This window comes from Pyrus communis, chromosome 15 (genome assembly GCF_041283825.1).
Source record: "Pyrus communis isolate YQ-2024b chromosome 15, ASM4128382v1, whole genome shotgun sequence".
Taxonomy (NCBI): Eukaryota; Viridiplantae; Streptophyta; class Magnoliopsida; order Rosales; family Rosaceae; genus Pyrus; species Pyrus communis.
Genome location: NC_142579.1, coordinates 13,576,756 through 13,596,396, shown reverse-complemented (window position 1 = coordinate 13,596,396; position 19,641 = coordinate 13,576,756). Strand labels below are relative to the sequence as shown.

The 19,641-nt window shown below is 38.1% G+C and overlaps 2 protein-coding genes across 2 annotated transcripts; both read right to left on the bottom strand.

Moving 5' to 3' along the window:
* Positions 1-3,306: 3,306 nt before the first annotated feature.
* LOC137746311 (fibrillin protein 5 homolog) lies at positions 3,307-5,496 on the bottom strand. The gene is made up of 6 exons (XM_068486390.2): positions 4,911-5,496; positions 4,672-4,794; positions 4,173-4,271; positions 4,007-4,051; positions 3,839-3,912; positions 3,307-3,725 (listed from the first exon to the last, which is right to left on the bottom strand). The coding sequence occupies exons 1-6, from the start codon at positions 5,259-5,261 to the stop codon at positions 3,641-3,643; spliced, it is 777 nt and encodes a 258-aa protein (XP_068342491.2). The 5' UTR covers positions 5,262-5,496; the 3' UTR covers positions 3,307-3,640.
* Positions 5,497-10,325: 4,829 nt separating this feature from the next.
* Positions 10,326-12,699, bottom strand: LOC137716945 (protein BOLA2). The gene is made up of 3 exons (XM_068456288.2): positions 12,442-12,699; positions 11,047-11,069; positions 10,326-10,948 (listed from the first exon to the last, which is right to left on the bottom strand). The coding sequence occupies exons 1-3, from the start codon at positions 12,502-12,504 to the stop codon at positions 10,753-10,755; spliced, it is 282 nt and encodes a 93-aa protein (XP_068312389.1). The 5' UTR covers positions 12,505-12,699; the 3' UTR covers positions 10,326-10,752.
* Positions 12,700-19,641: the final 6,942 nt, after the last annotated feature.

The following is a 19,641-nucleotide window of genomic DNA, read 5'->3' as shown; positions in this document are numbered from 1 at the left end:
TCTTTCTTGTGTAATTCCTTGTCTTCCAAGCCTCAACTTTAATTTCTCCAGATTTTAGCACATGTCTAGCACCATTGAAACACCAAAAACGTCTAGCCCATATGCTCTTCACGCATGTTATCCAATCCAAGTCCAAAACTGCTTCAAATTACTCTAATTAGCGATTTGTTGTCATCTTTACCAATTGGACCCACAATAATATGAAAATAACTTAAATTACGATAATAAATGGAAATTAACTAAGTAAATGCAAAGAAATAAGATAACAAAGTCGCCTAAATATGTTCTTATCAATATGCCACGCATCCTTGGAGCACCAAATTGTACCACAATATCCATCCATTCTACTACTGGTACGAGATGAAAAGAGATATGGCAGAGTATGTGCGGAGATGTATTATTTTCCAACAAGTGAAGGCAAACAGACAGAAACCTGAAGGGCTAATGCAGAATCTCCCTATACCAGCATGGAAGTGGGAAGACATCACTATGGATTTCATGTATGGGTTGCCGAGGACACAGTCGAGGTTTGATGTGGATCAACTCACCAAGACTGCTCATTTCTTACCTGTTTGACAAACGTTGACACTAGAGAAGTTGGCAAAGTTGTTCATCAATAACATTATCAAACTTCATAGTGTACCTGTCACTATTGTTTCGGACAGAGATCCAAGGTTCACCTCCAGGTTTTGGAAGACATTAAATGACACCATGGATACTCAGTTGTTGTACAACACTGCCTATCATCCATAGACCGATGGTCAATCGAAGAGGACGATTCAAATTTATTTAATTGATGAAGGAACATGGGAAACGGAGGAATTGATGAAGAGCCAGGATCCATATTTATTTAATTGAGATTGTAATTTTGGGGACAAAATTATTTTAAGGGGGGTAGATTGTGAAACCCCCCACCCCTAAAATTAAGTGTAATTTCACAAATTTTAAATAAAAATAATGAAATTACCTTTCTGTCCCTAACCTTAACCAATCTGGATCCCTTATTTTTGGATTCCTTCTCTAGGTCTCCTCATCTCCCTGGCTGCTACGTGGCAAACCCTCACCTTATCTCTCATTCTTTCTCTTCTCCCCCAGTACTCTCCCTCTCACTCTCACAAAACCCTCTCTCCCTCTCCCCGATTACACCCAACCACTCACACACCCAAGTTGACAAACGAACGGTGACGACGGTGTCACCACCACCACCGGTGTCAACCCTCTTCCTCCCTCATCTTTGTGAAGCAAGGGATACCCAGAGTCCACCCAAAACTTCTCCAATGAGCCATGGTGTTCGAGCTCAAAGTCCGGCCGATTCGACCATTTCACGGCGAATCGAATGTGAGAAACGCTCCCTCTTATCTCTATTGTCATTTTAATTGGTAGATCGTAGGTGAAATCGTCAAATCGTCATCGACCGGAGCTTGAGAGGCTCCAGCCTTCGTTCCCGACGAGAGCTAAGTTGATCGACCCACACTCAAAGCCCAAGCCCTTTAGCCTAGAGCTTTGGGTTGGGCCTTCAAACCTAAGCCCATTAGAAACCCAAAACCCTTTAAACCCTAGCCCAGCCTATTGAACTGGTTTGATGATTGACCCAGACCCGTTAACCTGGTTTGACCCGTTGACTTGGTTAACGATGACCGTTGCCCCGTCAACATTGACTTTTTGTTGACTTTTTCAGGTTTCGGTCAGAACCCCTCCTAGGCTAATTTCAACATCCTGGATCTGTTTTTTACATTCATTTTTTGTAATTCAATCGTTTGAATGTAGTTTTATTAATTAGACCCTTTATGTGCTTAGGTACATTTATTAGCAGCCATTCCGTCATTCCTATAGTTTTATACGCATGTTTTACATGTTCTCAGCATATGCATTCATTAAATGACTTGAGTCATGTCCCCCGGACATCGGGATCGAGGCGTGTCAAGATCACTTGAAAGTGATACCGGCATCGTACAAAGTACATAGGTCTAAGTAGGAAAAGTTAGTACCTAACAAACATGTTGAGATCTGAATTTATAATTTTCCACTCAAAAGAAAAATTGTAAAAGTTTAAGCACGATAACTTGTCGAAAATTACTTATGGGCATCATATTGCAACAGCAATTCAAGGGCGCATACTCATATGGAAACTAAGTTCCCACTCATGGCCCAAGTAGCAAGCGACACCAAGTAAGAAGTGTAGATCAATTAGCTCATAGTCATAAGACAATGTCAGAAAGTCTGCTAATCGAAAGCAAAACCGACACGAAAAACTTCTCACGCTCATTGGCAACATGCCTTGCAAGATGAACTTGAGGCCCTTGCGTCCACAAATGCCTGGATTATCGCTCCCCTTCGTCTGAACAAGTGGCCTATTAACTGCAAATGGATCTACAAGATTAAGCAATGATTCGATTATTCAATTGAGCGTTATAAGGCTCAGCTTGTGGCTAAGGGCTTTCGACAAACTGAGGGGATCGACTACCATGACACTTCTCCCTTACGGCCATGTTGATCATTGTGCGTTGCCACCTTGTCATTACAACTGCTTGCAATCAGTCTCTCAATCAACTGGACACCAAGATGAATTTTCGTCATGTTGGCCTCGGAGAAGAAATTTACGTAATGCCTCTTCCTCGTCCTTAGCTTATTACGCTCTTTTCACATGTAGGGGAGGTAAATCTTGTACAACCTTGCTGGTTTATGTAGGAGAGGTAAATCTTTCCCAATATAGGCGATTGGTAGGTCGTTTGATATATCTTACACCACTTGACCCAACATCACATATACGGTATATTTTCTCAATATAATCATGTATGAGCCTCGTAGAGCTCATATGGAGACATCTTTTCAAGTACTTTGGTATCTAAATGCTCGATGACAAGGCATGTTATTTCTAATTGAGAACAAATTAAAACCAAGTGCTTGTTGCAATGATCTTCAAATCCGGCGGGCTGCCCCATTACTTGAAGATCCACTGCCTGAATTGTGTGTTTGGAAATGCAATGGTTTCATGGAGAACAAAGAGATAAAAATCCATCTCACTTTCCTCGACAGAAGCCAAGTACAGGACGATGACTGGTGCATTCTGTGAACTCACTTGGCTACGGTCCTACAGAGTTTGTTGCGTGATTTACAATTACCACATGCGGAGTCCTCACTGCAAGGTTAGAGTTCTTGATATTCACTCTCCCAACTTAAGGGGGAGGACTAGAAATATTCCACGACTACAACCCGAATTTCGATAGTTGTACACTCTGTACTTGATTTTGCTTTTTGATTTTTTTTCTTCATTCCATGTAGCTGAATTGTAGGAAGCTCTATGTATAACGTCGAACGATCAATATCAATGAAATCATTCTCGGGAAATATATTCCATACATGCCTAAGTTTACAGATATGTTACTGAAGTAGTACGTTCCTCATCATGATAGCACATATATGTATGTATATGCCTGCTTTTATCTTGATTGTATCTTTGGATTTTGAAAGAAGAAGATGCTCAGCCGTAGATATTTGCAGCTGTATGAGTTGCCAAATTACAATTTACAGAATGACAAGAGCTACTGTAATGAATGAGTATTACGGCTATGGTGAATGTAACCCTCCAAAAATGATCCTTCAGACGGTAAGTTTATAATGATGACCCGAGTCTTGATGCTTAAAGCGAACTTTCATGTGATCTCTCTAATATGAAGATGTTGCCTTTATCATCCCTCCCTATTCTCAGGGTATCATCAACATATCTGAAGAAATTGAATTAAAGAAAAAATATAGTCTCTACCGTTCGAAAATCAGAAAATCTCAAGCGTGCACAGAGGAGATTACTACTACGTCAAAGTAGTAACTATTAGGATACGTGATCTCAAGCCATCCTTCTGGGTTGAAGATCCCAAGCAGAATATCATAATTTTTTCGGAACACGTTCATTAACTATAAGCATCAAAACGAGCAAACACGGATTAGAAACCCAAAAATGCTGATACAAAATAATCTGATATGCCTGCTACAAAACAATGTAAGATACCTGACTCGGAGTGATCGTGGAGTTGTCATAGTTGATGTCAACTCTCTGTAAGATTTCAAATCAGAAAAGCTTTAAGAACATGATTTGATTTGTATGTTGTAATCAAAATTAGAAAGTTGGAGTCAGATTAAATAAAAGAATACAAGTTAAGGTGAGCAAAATTAACTGAATTGGATGCTTTCTTGAAGGAGGCCTCAATTGTCAGCCGTCCATTAAACAGATTCAATCCTCTCACGTCGAACTTGATCACATTAACTGCTTTACCCTCCGTTTTGGCATATCAGCAAGCGCGCAATTGCAGAATACAAACCAAATCAGCATACACTTGATAAAAAGATGTTGCAATACTCATAATGGCAAACCAAGTTGACCTCACAGTTATGATCTCTCCCAATAAAGAAAACAATCATGACATGTTTACTTATCCGGGATGCGCATTTGAATTATTCTAAAATGCTTGGTAATCACTGCAAAGCAAAACGTAAAAACAACTTTCTTTTGTTTTCAAATTTTGGCATTCAAAATAGCTATAAACGAGTTTTTAGTTAAAAAAAAAAAAAAAAAAAAAAAAAAAAAAAAAGAAGACGAAATAGTTTTCAAACCGGCCCTTAGTTTGTGAGTGTACCTAAACTCTTGAATGTGACCGTACTCTATGTGGCGTGTACCTTAGCAATGTTAATATTCTGGAAGAAATCACCCAAGGAGATGAAGTCCCTCAATCCCAGCTTTGTTCGTTTTGAACCTAAAATGGTAATTGTGCTGTACACAAGTTTCCAGCATCCACCCACCTTCCAATTAAACAAACACATCAAAACTAAATAAATAAATCAATAGATTTACATATGAACACACAACCTTTAACCCGTTAGTAATTTAATGCAGAACTAAACACTATGTTTGGTACCTTTTGTAGATTAAGAAGAGGATCTGGAGTAGGATTCCGAGACTCGAGCTGGTTGACGAGAGCTTCAATCTGAGATTTCTTCGCAGACGGGACTCCGAAAATGCCTCTATTGATTCCTTCGATTGCTTCCAGAAGCTGTGTCTTAATAACCTCATCATCCCCAACGTCCAAGCTGGAGCTGGAACTTTCTTCTGCTACTGATCTCACTGTGCAAGTGTGTCGCCATAACCCAACAAATCTCGTGCTTTGATGTGCGGTCGAGACCAAACAGCGAGCAGGTGCCGCCACGTTTTTGGGTCTCAGTCCAGGCACTGGCGGAAATGGAATTGCATGGACAAGCACGGTGGCCATGAATCTTCCAATGACTCGACGGCACGAGAGATGTTCACGGCTTGCTAGTAATCCCCAAGCTCATGGTCCATGCCAGTGAGAGGGATGGGGGAAAGCTTGGCTCCTCTTAAGTCTGCTGCTGCTGTGTGCTGGAAGCTTTTAGGCTGTCCTTGTTTGTTTGTTTGTTTTTAGCATGTGTTTGTGGATACTTTACTTTTTTTCTAATAGTATGTGTTTGACATAAATGTTGATTGGTGAGAGGATAGGTTTGCATACATCATATGACATATGTGGTTCAGAACTTGAGAGATCAGAGGAAGTCCTATTTTTTATTTTATTTTATTTTTGGACAAAATACATTTTACAATCTCAATTTTAGATCACATACAAACTCATATCTCATCTTTTGAATATTACAATGCAAAATTATGAATTCGTTGCCTTGTCAAACTTACGTTAGTCAATCCATCAAATTGGTTGTTAAGTTAGGACGTGGTAAATGGAGGATCCATATTTTTGCTGACATGGCAGTCAATTGTGCTGTGTAGGCAAAAACTAAATTATAAATTAATTAATTTAAAAAGGAAATAATTTTTTATGGCAAAATATTAAATAAAAAAGAGTGGGCCCCTCCCTCTTCAATTCACCAAATTCACCAAATTCACCGTCTTCCTTAACCTACCCTCCATTCTTGTCAAAGAGAGATTTTTCAGTGTGATCGACATACGAGATGGTACATCATGCGTTATTATACAAATGGTGAAATATGTGTGTTAATAAATTAATAATTTAAAAAATAAAATTTTTTACCACTTACATAAAAACATGTAGTGTACTACTTGTGTTCTCGTCACAATAAAAAATGTCTCCTCATCGACATCCCCATCTCTGTCTCCGACCTCACGACTGGCCCCCACCCCCTTCAATTTCTCTAATTTCATAACTGAGCTCAACGATGTCGTTTTCCTACAACCAGTTTAAATCCTTCATTGTCGACGCCTTTGAGTGCCTCTACTGTCACATCCGGACCCGGGCCCTCACCACATCCCGGGCTCGACTTCACCGTAGCATGATATTGTCTGCTTTGGACCCCTACCACACCCTCACAGTTTTGTTTTTAGGAACCCACACCAGCACACCTTGATTTCGGTCGGGGTGTGTCAGTTACACATAGCAATGATATTTACCACTTACAAAAACACAATCAACTATATTTACACAAATTTCAAACTCCCAATTTACCCAAAAAAAACCATAAATTTGATCAAATTTCGCATACAATTCACAAACCTAATTTGAACAGACGCATTTGTTAAAGAGAGAAAGTTAAGAGAAAGGGGAGGGCTTACTTCCATTTTGGCTGGTGCTAAAATTGGCCCAGTTACCGAGCTCAATTTGCAAGCTACTGTGGCACATGAAGTTCTCGAATCGGACTCTCTGAACGATGCCCGACCCGAAAAGCTTGCGAGGCCAAATATAAGGTCGCCCATGACTGGTTGGGTCAGAGTACAATGACGTCCTTGCAAAGAGTAGAGACAAAACCCACACAAATGGCAAAAGGAGGATTTGAGGAGGGGATGAGGGTGAAGAGGATGGTGGGGAAGAGAAGGCCTTTTTGAATGTAGTGGCAGGAAAGCATGGGGAGGTCAGAGATAGGTCGGGAATGATGGTGGATTTGGTGAATTGAATGAGGTGGATTTCATCAAATGCCTAGAGTGGAAATTTTTGCTAAATTGCCATGTCAATCGAATTGCTAACTACGCCATACCGATTTTGGGCCAAATTTTTTTTTATCAATTTGTAATGGTACGGTATTGTATCGTACATTTCAAGGTACGGTATTGATAATGGCTACTATCACCACTGTATCACCGTACCGTATAAAAAATATAATGCAATATATAATTTATAAATTATATAACACATATTTATAATATTTCAATAATTTGAAAATAAACCCCTACTTATATTAGCATTGTTGTTGGTGACTTTAATCTCTTGAGTTAGGGGAAATCAAACACAAAAGAGTTCTCAATTTTTTCACAAATAGCCAAGGATATCTTTGCAATCCCTACTTCTACCATTGCTAGTGAAAATGCATTTAGCTTAGGGAGAAGGGTTGTGGACCCTTTTAGGGCATCCTTGACTCCTAAAATGATAGAGGCACTAGTGTGTACTAGTGATTGACTTAGGGCAGATGAAGTAAACTTCTACAAGAAACCAACAAAAGATATGCTTCAATTTTGCAAGGAAATGGAATAAGTGGAAACAAATAAGATATGCTTTAATTTTTTTAGTAAATTTGTTATTAAATGGTTTTCAACTTTAATTCTTCTTGCTACAAATATGTTTTCTTTGTTTGTAATGTAGGTTTGATACAAGCTCAATCTTCTACATGTTCAATGCCTCCTCCAAAAGCCTTGACATCTCAAGCTTGAAATTTTACTTTTTGAAGTTTAGTTCCAATTTTCATTTGGTTTGAAACTTTAACTTCTATTTGGATTGTTAACTTCTATTTGTTTTGGTTCGTAACTTTTATTTGGATTCTAAGCTTAATTTTCATCATGAATCTTGATGCATCATTTGAATTATTGTGTGTGCGAATTATGAATGATGAATAATAGATGAATTTAGATTACAATGTATGAGATAAATGTACAAAAAAAAAGTTTTGCCCTTGAATAGGTTAAAAAAAAACAAAAATAGATTTTGTCCCAAAACAAAGTGGTAATTACCATTGCCATACCATACCAACCGAACTATTTGGCAATACTAAACTTCAGTATACTGAAAGTTTGGTATAGTAATGGTAATAGATTTTACCAAACCGAAAGTTTGGTACGATAATTGGTACGAGGGTTTTAGTACGGTAACCGTACCAAACCCACCCCTATACATGCCTTGTAAATAAGTAAATGCGCCTAGCATGTGTGTCACATTGATTGAGCTTAGCAGCATACATGTATGTGATATGTGTTCTATTGGATGGCTCTGCATGAATCTGTACTGACATATATGGTGTGTTTGTAGAGAGTTAAATTCCACATTGGAGAATGAATGGACCTTGCATGTACTTATGAGTAATTGGGTTATTCCTCATACTTCTAATTAGTTTTATGATGGAAGCTCAACTTGGTTCATGGTATCATACTAGGTTATGTCTCGGGTGAAGCCCAACGTAAGGGGACATGTTGAGATTATGAATCCCACATTGAGGAAAAAATGAACTTTGCATGTGCTTATAAGTAATTGGACTACTTTCCATATTGCCAATTGGTTTTATGGTGAAAAGGGACCATGACACGTGGCACCTCGGGTGCCAAGAAGGACCGAAATGCCCATAGGACTCGACGATCAGGTGATAGGCTAAGAGACTTGACGTGGATCGAAACAGGTTACTCTTATAGGCATCTTAGTCAGATTGGTCTACTGGATTTCCGGACTACCTTAGTTAGGTCGAACTAGCCTTAATGTTCAGGCAAATCAAACGAGTTAGAATACCAAGCAAATTTAGACAACCATGGTTAGGCAAAAACCTATTAAAGATATTACTTGTCTCCTAAGGAAATACTGATTCAAGTCAAATCAAGATATCTTGGAGATTAGGCAATGTAATCACGATTCTAGGATGATTGGGTATCTTATCCTAGGTTTTCTCCTAAATATTCTCCTGATTTAATTGGAATCATTTTCCCTACAAGGACTCTCAAGATCTTTATAAATACCTTAACCTAGGAATTTATCTCACTAAGTCTTTGATGATCCAAGACTCTGATTCTCTTCATCTTCTCCATATGAATACTATACACATATTATCTCATGCCTAATAAAGACTCATCTCTCATACGTCACCGTCTATGCATAGACAGATCCATGGAGAACTCATCTCTTAATGTCCTGCCTTAAGCTATTCCTCAAGGATGGATCACGATGTATTGCAAATCACACCATTCTTTCTTAGAACTACATTTGTGGTTAAATTCTCCTTCCTGGAGATATGTAGGCAGTCTTATTCGGATTCAACCACACCTTTACCCCAATCAACCTCATTCTCCCATTGTCGAAGATCATAGGCAACTCTAACTGGATTTCACCTTCGTCCATGGATATGCACAAATTTGGTTCCAACATCAAGTTTCTTTAGTGTTTAACAGTAGTAGACATGTTTTCCATGTGTGCCTGTTGACCCTAAAAACTACATAACCTACATGGTGTGCAGGCCGAAGTAAATAAGGAGCTAACTACATCCTTCGATGGTTGATTGTTGATCAAGCGTGCCAATTCGCTATTGAGCTCGGTTGGAAGAATGTCTTGAATGTAATGGATGTGGTAAAATGCGATTCTGACCCTTGAATCGAGTGTTTTTTATTGAGGAATAAACATTCTCGACATTGGGTTCTATAACCTAAAGACAAGCTAGGTTATGTAACTCATCGCAAACCTTTGGATCTTGTGCACCAAGTTTTGCAACCTCGACTATATTGGTAAGTACATAGATCCGCCCAACTAGTATCAAACTATAGGGACACAGATATTTAAAAGAAATGAGTGTCTTTATTGTAAAAGTGGTTCGACTGTTGATATACCGAAATCTAAATGTGGTTTAGGAGTATCTAATAAAAACACCCCACTTTTGCTAGAAGACTAATAAAGTGGCCTCATTTTGCATCATTTTGTGAGAAAATCAAGGACTATTTGCCAGTGAGACTTGAGGTAGTTAACGAGCTAGACTTAAGAAACTCGCTATTTAACCGAGTAGTCGAGGCTCCTAAGCAGACTGATTCTACAACTCCAACGATGTCTAACCAAACTATTGCTTTGGCTGGTTGCCTCCGGAAACCTCGTCTAACCAGGCAATAGTTGTCTGTCTAATGTCAACCCAAATTTGTCGAACTAGACTGTATTCGTGCTAACAATTAGTAAAGCAGTTAGTATTTTTCTCAAAAGGTGAAGGGTTCTCATAGAGCATTGATTTGTGTGTTGAGTTGAAGGTCCTCTTTACGTTGCAAATCCTTTTGCAGTGATAATTTATGGACTAAATCAACAGTTCACCCAAAATATAATAATTATCAAGGGGCCTTGAAGTTCTCAAATAACAAGCATTTCATATAGAATTAACGGCAAATCTTAAGCCTTCGTTGCATCATAACCTTGCATCAAGCATGAACCATATCTGTGTGCACCGTGTAGTCAGTGAATTGATCATTGTCAATTCATCGGAATCGGTTACTGACATGGTCAAGTAATCGGTTCCGGCCAAATATAGCTGGGCTTGACCATGTCCAGTCCAAGTTTGTCCAACACTAACAAGAAAAAAAAAAAGCAAACCAAAAAAAGATAAAAGTACAAAGCATCCACAATAACATACAAACTGGAAGAATAATTACCAACTTATTCTCACACCGCATAGAATTTGGGACGGTAAAAAAGAAAATTTCATCTAATTTTCCAGCACACTCGAAATATATTCTTACCAGCTACAATATAAACTTGAAACCTTTGGAAATATTGTTCACGGGGCGGGTTTAGATACTTGAGACTCCTGCTGTTGTTTCCACTGCTCTGGTGTCAGAGCTTTCTTTATCGAGAGCGCATGAATCTCCTTCATCTCCTCTTCTAACGATGAATTTACCAGCCGATGCCTCTCCAGCAACCTCTTTCCTTCAAACTGCTCTGATACTATCTCAATAGCAAAGCTAGCACCACATCTGACAACCACGGACATTAAATTAAATATAAAGATGAGGGAGAAAATAAGCACTCAGAAATTTCATAAATTAAATGGGAATTGCACGAAGTAACTTACCCTCCAGATGTATCAATTACTTCCTGAAACACAAAAGTTCAAAAATAAATTAGAAACAAGAAATGACAGAGTCACAAAGCATTTGGACAGAATTAAAAAAAAAAAAAAACAAAAAAAAAAAAAACAAATGATTGCAATGCAAGTTTTTCCACAAAATCTTTTACAATAAAAAGCATAAGCCATGAAAGATGAAAAAATAATAACAGCAATCAGTTCTAAAGGACAGGATAAAGCACAGATTTCTCTATTTTTACTCCACTTTTTAACTTTTACAACTAGCAAACTGAAAATCTTAATTCAAGTGGTTGTTCTGCAGACCCGATTCCAGTGAGCATGCCAAAGTAGCTTAACCGCTCGCAGTAATCCCTTTCAGTAAATAAAGCCTTGGATCATATGTTTCCAAAAGCACCACACTGGCACTAGCATTCACCAATTTGATTGTCACCACCATAATGTTGGAAAGAGAAATAATGGTCTGGTCAAACAATGATGTTAAGAACTGAAAAATCTAAGGGTTGCAAATTAATAGGCACTGGCAGTAGCATTCACTAATTCGATTCCGCTTTGTTCAGTGGCTCATCTGTGTAGCATCATTATCTAAATGGAATGTCTGAATGGGAGAAATTTGACATGGCAAGGAAGATATAAAACTATAAGAGTAGTTTTGCTGAGTTTATGCTGCAGCAAAGAAAATTGAAACTATACTACAAGGCCAAAGAGTGGCTGTTGACCTAAGTTAATCAATCGACTTTATAAAAAAATTCCATGTTTTCTTACTTAGCAGCAATTAAAATAAAGCAAATACAATCAAAAGCTTGAAATGTCTTTAAAATTTAACTAGGATTGCTGATGCACCAAACTTGTAACCTTGTAGGGTCTCTTATGTTTATAAATTAATAAACGGAAGAGCAAATCAGACAAGCAACTATTACAGGTAAAATATGTTAGCCAATATAAGCCACTTCCACGCTGCATCTTACTTGACCAAATCTTGATTCATTTTATCAAAGCCTACGTAGTTTAGCGCAACAATTACAGGACTTGTTGGGTGTCAACCGTGGATCAAGTTTGTGCATACATTTAGATGCCTAGCACTACCCTTGATCAGATTGACCTCTTAAACGATCTTAACCGTAAATCAATGTCGTGCAGCTTCAACCATTGGAGCACAATTCGAACCAATCAAGCACATGTCGAAAACAATTCGAACCAATGTAAAACTGTTTAACATGTTTAAAATTCAATTACTATAAGATAATGGACCTACATAAAACCCTAGATTACCACAAGACAAGTCCAATCCCTCGCTAAAGAATATTAAAGAATCTAAAGTGAAGTGCTAATTGAAGTTCGCCTAATTAAAAACTAATCTAAAGAGAACAGAGAGAAGCTTACGAGATGTGCAGGGTTCAGTTTTGACGTCAGTGAAGACTTCACTTGCTCCTTGGTCACTCCCATCTCTTTCTCTTTCTCTTTCTCTCTCTCTCTCTCCCCCTCAGTCTCCCTCCCTCCTAAGTTTTCTTTCGTTCACAACTCTCCGACTGAAGCGGCTTAAATCGGAGATTCTGCTTGGACGGACTGAATTTAAGGCCCACTGTGGAGCCCACACCCCTAGTGTCTCTTTTTCACGCTTGACCGCTACCAGGCACGGATACGGAAGCGAGAACGGGTGTTCGGATCTAGTCAAGTTTAACATGGTTGCCTTCATTCTCCTCGTTGAAAATTACAGAAACTAATGAAAAATGTTTGAGAATTTTACGTTTTAATGATAAAAATAAAATAAAAGATAAAATAAATAGTACCATGATTAATTTTTTAATATAAAAATGTGATTTTTTTTATTAAAATGAACAGTACTATGAGTTTTTCGTTAAAGTTTCTTTTAAAATTAGGGTTGATTCCGGTCGGGATCTCGAACCGAAACCTAAAGCTCAAATCGCAAACCAATAATTTTTAGGATGGAATTTTACAACCCAAAACTAAACTGAATTTTCGGGATTCCTAAATTTCAGGAAGCCCGAAAGTTTTTTAGGATTCGGATTGGTTCAGGATTGTGCCTTCAAGCGCCTTTATTTATTTATTTGGTAGTTCAAGCCCAAATTGTTGGGCTTTTTAAATTTTTTGGATTTTGGAAAGAATAAAAGATGTCCATCTGTTTGTGATAGATCGGATTACAACTACATACTACAATTTTTAAGTTTCGTGGAGCCCAAATTAATTAACCTCATTAGTCATTCCATCTCCAAGCTTCTGTAATCCAATACCCTTTTTTTCAGCCTCTAGAATCATAACCAATTTTGACGGTGCCACTGGTGGCCCCACCAAAAGCATCCCTCCTACAACTGTAACTCTTTTGCATCTTGAATCCCTAACCTGCAAGAAAAATAGAGTCCTCTCCCTCCACTCTTCAAACCCTCACTGGGTTTTTTGAATGTTTGCAAACATGCCCAAATCCAAAAACCTAGAAACCCCCATAAACCCTAAACCCAGAAAACCCCAGAAACCCCAAACGCAAAAAATACCCAGCCATTAGTTTTACGAAAACCCCAAATCACTACTTTTTGAAGAAAAAAAAAACACGGAATACCCAAAAATACAAAATCCATACCTTTAGGGTGTGTTTGATTGTGTGTGGTTTTCTTGTGACTCAGTGCCCAGTTGGAGTTAAGCGGATGGAGGAGGAATTGAGAGAGATGATCAGATTCGAAGTGAGTGCTGCGGAGTGTTGAAGTCTGGAGAGATTGAGAATGAATGTGAGAGGAAGATGTCTGGGTTCCAACCTAATTTACAATGGACGCTTGAGATTATATCTCAACCAATCCAAGCATCTAATGGTCCAAGTAATTAGTAAATTATAAATTATAAATAAATAAATGTAATATATCAGTTCAGTTCGGATTCCCGAATCATTACAAAAAGAAGACCAAATCGCATACCAAAATTTTCAAGACCGATTCGATTTCGAGTACCGAACGTTTATGGATGTTCAGTTCGGGCATTTTTTGGGTTTGGTTTAGGGACGGGATCGGGATTGTTCGGGATTTTTGGGTTTTTTTTCCACTCCTATTGAAAATAGTATGGACTCCAAATATATGTATTATCGAGAGAGGATATGCTTTGACAAAAAAAGAAGAAGAAGAGAGGATATGCAGTTATCAATACTGGTTTTAAGTATGGTTGGTTTGGATCGAGATTCTGAACCGATCCCTTTTGGGATGGGATTTCGAAGACTGATCCAGGACCGAAATTTCGGTATGCCCAAAATATTTTTTGTATTTCGGGATGGATTGAGATTGGATTTGTTCAATACCCATAAGTTAATTTGCTCACTTGTGAGTGAATATAGAAGTGAAGTTCTAGCTTTAACCTCATTAGGGGTTTCTTTGAGGCAAAGAGTGATACACTTTCTCTCTTTTCTTCTAAGGAGGTTAGCCATCTAGGACGAATTGCACTAACATTCAATTCTCCTAGATCATCTGTCACGCCCCGAATCCTAAGTCGGTAATAAAAACTCAAACCCGAATCCGAAACACGAGTTAAAAACTAAATAATTAAAAGGAAATTGAAACGGGTTGGAAAATAAATTTCCTCTTATAAAATAACTCATGATTCTTAAACAAATCAAGAACTCTTTACAATTCTACAGTTAATGGATAAATAAACATTCTATTCTCACATCTAATTAATCTCATCCTGCCTACCCTCTTGAATGTCTAGTTCGTAAACTTGCACAACAATAGAGGGGTGAGCTTTAACAGCTCAGTGGGGATATAACCTTACCACAGTAAATTGACAATATTAAATTAAGTGTCATACCGTGCATTTTACCACTGCAGCGGTGGTTTGAATATTCTATTATGCAAACTAACTCCCATAAGATATCCCAAGTTCATAAACCGCTTTTGTTAGTCATCTTATCTAGTTCATTGATCTCCAGCCCAAATCACCCACATCGACAATTTATCTCTCCAATATCCTATTCTAATGTGCACGAATAGATTCAACTACACAAAAAATCCTTTCCAATTACCCTAATTTCCAGATCAGTCTCAACACTTAAGTTCCAACCACATCAACACGAATGATGCACAAATAATATCATTACATCTTTTATATGCATCACAATATATTCCCAACAAATAGCATTCTAACAATAATTCCATAACTAATAACAAGTAAACACTTAACCGAAGCAATTAGCCAATTAAAATGAAGATCCACGCTACTACCGGAATAGCTAAGCTCTACGTACTTATCCACATCACTACTGAAAGAGCTAAATTCCACGTACTTGAGGAAGCTCCTCAATCTCTCATAACACCATATATTTCTTCTACTCTCCTTTATTTTCTATTCTCTCTCTATATATATGTGTGTAGGTATGCATACAAGTATAAACATACACGTGAGCTGCAGAGCATGCATTGCATGCTAACTCTTCTTGGAAAACAAATGGAGATGATCTCCTATTTATAGCAATAGGAGGCCGCTACAAACTACATGCCAACTAGTGTAGATTGACATCATATTGGTTCTGATCTAAACATGACCAATCAGATAAAGGCTTGGGCACTAAGCAAGTCACCTGCTGGATATTTTTATCTCCACTTTGGATAATAGTTTCTCTGATACAAACACGTCATACTAATAAAACCATGAGTCACTTGCATCTCCTTTGCATGCATGTAAACTTACTGCCACCTCTAGTTTGTAGAAAGGTTGATTAACTTTTAGACTTCCACGTGTAAAGAAAGGCCACCTCCTGCTTATATTTGTGTAGCAATTTGACTACCTCATCTAATCACTTTCCACCTAGCATGCTCTACTAACATGACAAATGTCTGTGCTGGCATGTTGGTTAATCCCATGTGGCAAACTTAGCCACTCAGTGGCTGCCATGTGTCATCAATTCATTTGTCCAACTATAAATTCTAATTTCATTTGTTGGAACACCCATTTTCCCACATCGGCCAAGAGGGAAGAGAGAAAATACTTTAAGTAGAATTACCTCACTCTAACTAGCATTAAGGCTTTTGTAATAAAACCCCACATATGAGGATTGTGCAGGTGGTTAAATGGGGACAGTATCGGTGTTGTTGGAGTGGGCCCTTGGCCCGTCGACCTAAAAAATTCTACATGGTGTCAGAGCCAAGGGACGGGCCCATACTGCCATGTGATTGGGTGGGTCCCTGTTTGGCCCCGCGTGATGGCTCCACTTAGGCCAAAGATGCCACGTGATTGGGTGGGTCCCCGTTTGGCCTGGCATGATGGGTGAGCCCCGACTTGGCTCCACGTGGTTGCCGATGTGTGGATCTCCATGTGTGACCCACAAAATGGGGTCTCACGTGTAGGTGAGTGTTGGAACACCCATTGTCCCACATCGGCCAAGAGGGAAGAGAGAAAGCACTTTAAATAGAATTACCCCACTCTAACTAACATCAAGGCCTTTTGTGATAAAACCCCACACCTGAGGATTGTGTAGGTGGTTAAGTAGGGACAGTATTAGTGTTGTTGGAGTGGACCCTCGACCCATTGACCTGAAAAATTCTACAATATTTCAAAAATGCTACGAGCTCATAATAATTTCTGGTACCTTCATGAAGGATTATTTTGGAAGATGACATGTTCATTTAAGCAACATCATTAGCATGCAATTAACAAATTAAAGGTGGAATCATGCTAGCATGCACTTAAAAACAAAACATTACCCATGAATGTTCAAAGCCTAGTAAAATGGTGAACCAATAATCAACTCAAAACAAAGTGAGTTGAAATATATACCTTTGTAGATTCCTCTTTGTATTTAAACAAAGGCTAATCACCCAAAGAGAGGGCCTTCATTCCTTGCATCTTAGATCTATGGATTTGGATGGATGAAAAAGGTTTCTCCAAAGTTCCCAAAATTGAGAACCTCTAATGATTCATCACCAAGGCATAATGAAGAAGAAATGAGTGACCTTGGAGAAGTTTGATTGCTAGATGATCCCTCCAAGGTGGCCGAAATTTTAGAGAGAAAGGAGAGCTTGTGTTCTCATCCTTTCCCCAAAAACAACCCTTAATGAATTTTAGGCTATAAAGTCCTTTATATAGTCCCTTCAAATAAGTGACCTAATGGACCAAAAGCCCTATTCTTCTAACATGGCCGGCCTATAGGGTTTATTGGGCTTTCAAGCCCTTTGTTTATTCAAGTTGTCATACAACTTGAGTTAATGGGCTTGACATTCAAATCCCATTGGGCCTTGCGGCCCAAAACTAACCCGAGGTCTTTAACGAACTTATTCGTTTGATTAATTAACATATTAATTAATCCTAGCCTTAGATAAATAATTAAACCATTTAATTATTCTTACTCATCTCCGTTGTTTCTTCAAACTCTACCTTACTCGGTGAACGATCCATTAGGTTCCTTTTAGCGAGGCAGTGGGCGATTAAAACTCTTTCTAATCGATTGTGAATTGAAACTTACTTTCAATTCTCCCGTTAGTGATAATACACTTTTAGGGCTTCCACAAACCATGGTTGACGCCTAGCAGCATGTCATGGTTACCCAAGCTAATCAGAAGAGGTGGAGAACCTATTCAGTTTTAGGATTACAAATGCAATACGGTCTTTTTCTAATACAATACTCTTGACCACATTGTTTGGTTTGATAGTTTATTCATGTCTACTATCCAATGTGAGTCTTGTGCTTATATGATTACCTTGAATGTGATTTGGAACACATTCCTAAATCTCATTCATACTTTGGCCAAAGATTCTTAATCATATCATAGAGTATTCTCCCTCAAACAGTTTGAAGGTTAAAGATCCCTTGTTGCGCATTCACTTGCCTCCATGGCTAAGTGGCTTAACCCCAACGATGCCGTGGACACCCTCCTGATGAAGTGACTTTGACATAATCAAAGATTAAGGACCTAACCACAAGACAACTGTGATGCCTCAGGTCAAAAGACTAATTTGCATTATCCCAACCATGAGTTCTCATGTGACATGAATATGAGAACTCTTCGTTGATCGTGTTCAGTGAACTCATTCTCTATTGAGCACCTACGTACTTGTCTTGACGTCACACACACCAATGACTCGAGACTAGTCACTCTCCCTGAGAGAAGACATAGCACGTACTGATCTTAACGGACTGTCAATGCCCAATTGACAATCCTATGATCAGGAACGTTTAGGATGTGTCAACGAAAGAATGGTCTCATGAATCTAACTTCTTTAGATCGCATTCTTCCAATCACATATTCCTTGGACTTATCGTTTAAGCATATAACATTTATATGAGACGGCTCAAACAATAATCTTTGCCCTTTACATTTAAACTACATTAGTTTAACTTTGTGAAATGTCCGTAAAGTATCATCATATGATTAGTTTTAGGGCACATTTCCAACACTTCATACAAGACCTTTTCAATAAAAAAAAGTTTTCAAATACTTCTCTTCTTTGCTAAGAAATTCTCGGGGTCTCACAATCTACACTCCTTAAAACAAATTTCGTTCTCAAAATTTAGAAAATCCTATATTTCTAAGTTCAGACGTGATAATATAAACTTTTGTATAGCAATTCGACCCTTGCTTAATATGCACAACTACAACACCTGACAATATCTTTATCGTTTACAACAATGTCTCGAACACTTAATCTAAGAGCTACCATCTTACTGAGTAGTACTATAAACCATGAAAAATCAGTTATCTTCTATAACTGATTTGAATGCACAAAGAATCTTCTCAATCTCCACCAATGCAAGAATTATTCAAAAGCTTAATTAACATCAATTGTATTCATAATCCATTCTCGATTGGCTTCATTTCTTCATAAGCATCCAGCCATGCACACCGTCTACTATCACTCCTAAATGTATTCTTCCAAAATCTGAAGTCCAGAAGTGAACCACAACAAACCATGAATGATCAGTTGTCAACCCTTAATTTCCATTAATATATCTTCTTCGAAACTTAATACTAACTAATTCCTTAAATCAAATTCATAATAACGATAGGAAGCCATCACCATATATTTTCTTTTTCTTCATATCCATATTCTTAAAATATGAATTGAACTAAACCCCACCATTCTGTTCCTGTCACCTTCAAAAGAAAAGATATATTGCAACTAGCGGTAAGCTCTAGGAAATTCTCCATCACCAATCCCCATTTGCATTGTCAACTCTCAACTATGCAATATTTACTTTGTAATCAAAGAACCATTGAAGTCTTTATCCCACAAGTGTATCACAATACTATTGTCAACTAGCGTGTTCCAAATATTATGTCATCAATATCAATTTGTAAGATCTCATCTCAAATATCCTCAAAGGAGTTCAACTTAAAGTGAATACTCTTCCAAGTATTTCTATAAATTCGTACATGCAATACTTATATCTCCAAATCCAAAATAATTAAATCCTCTTTGAAGAGTCACCACTAAATCACATACTGAAAAACTAAAATTTTACAGTAATCTATCACTGTGACATCCCACATCGCCTAGGGGAGTGATCCTTAAATGTATATTTCCATCTCTACCTAGCACGAGGCCTTTTGAGAGCTCACTGGCTTCGGGTTCCGTAAGAACTCCGAAGTTAAG

Coding starts and splice junctions, on each gene's coding strand:
- LOC137746311 (XM_068486390.2), bottom strand. CDS start 5,261: ATGGCCACCGTGCTTGTCCATGCAATTCCATTTCCGCCAGTGCCTGGA. Junction 4,795..4,910: donor CTCTTCTTAATCTACAAAAG/GTACCAAACATA, acceptor TTTAATTGGAAG/GTGGGTGGATGCTGGAAACT. Junction 3,913..4,006: donor CCACGATCACTCCGAGTCAG/GTATCTTACATT, acceptor TGATGCTTATAG/TTAATGAACGTGTTCCGAAA.
- LOC137716945 (XM_068456288.2), bottom strand. CDS start 12,504: ATGGGAGTGACCAAGGAGCAAGTGAAGTCTTCACTGACGTCAAAACTG. Junction 11,070..12,441: donor AACTGAACCCTGCACATCTC/GTAAGCTTCTCT, acceptor TTTGTGTTTCAG/GAAGTAATTGATACATCTGG. Junction 10,949..11,046: donor GTAATTGATACATCTGGAGG/GTAAGTTACTTC, acceptor CGTGGTTGTCAG/ATGTGGTGCTAGCTTTGCTA.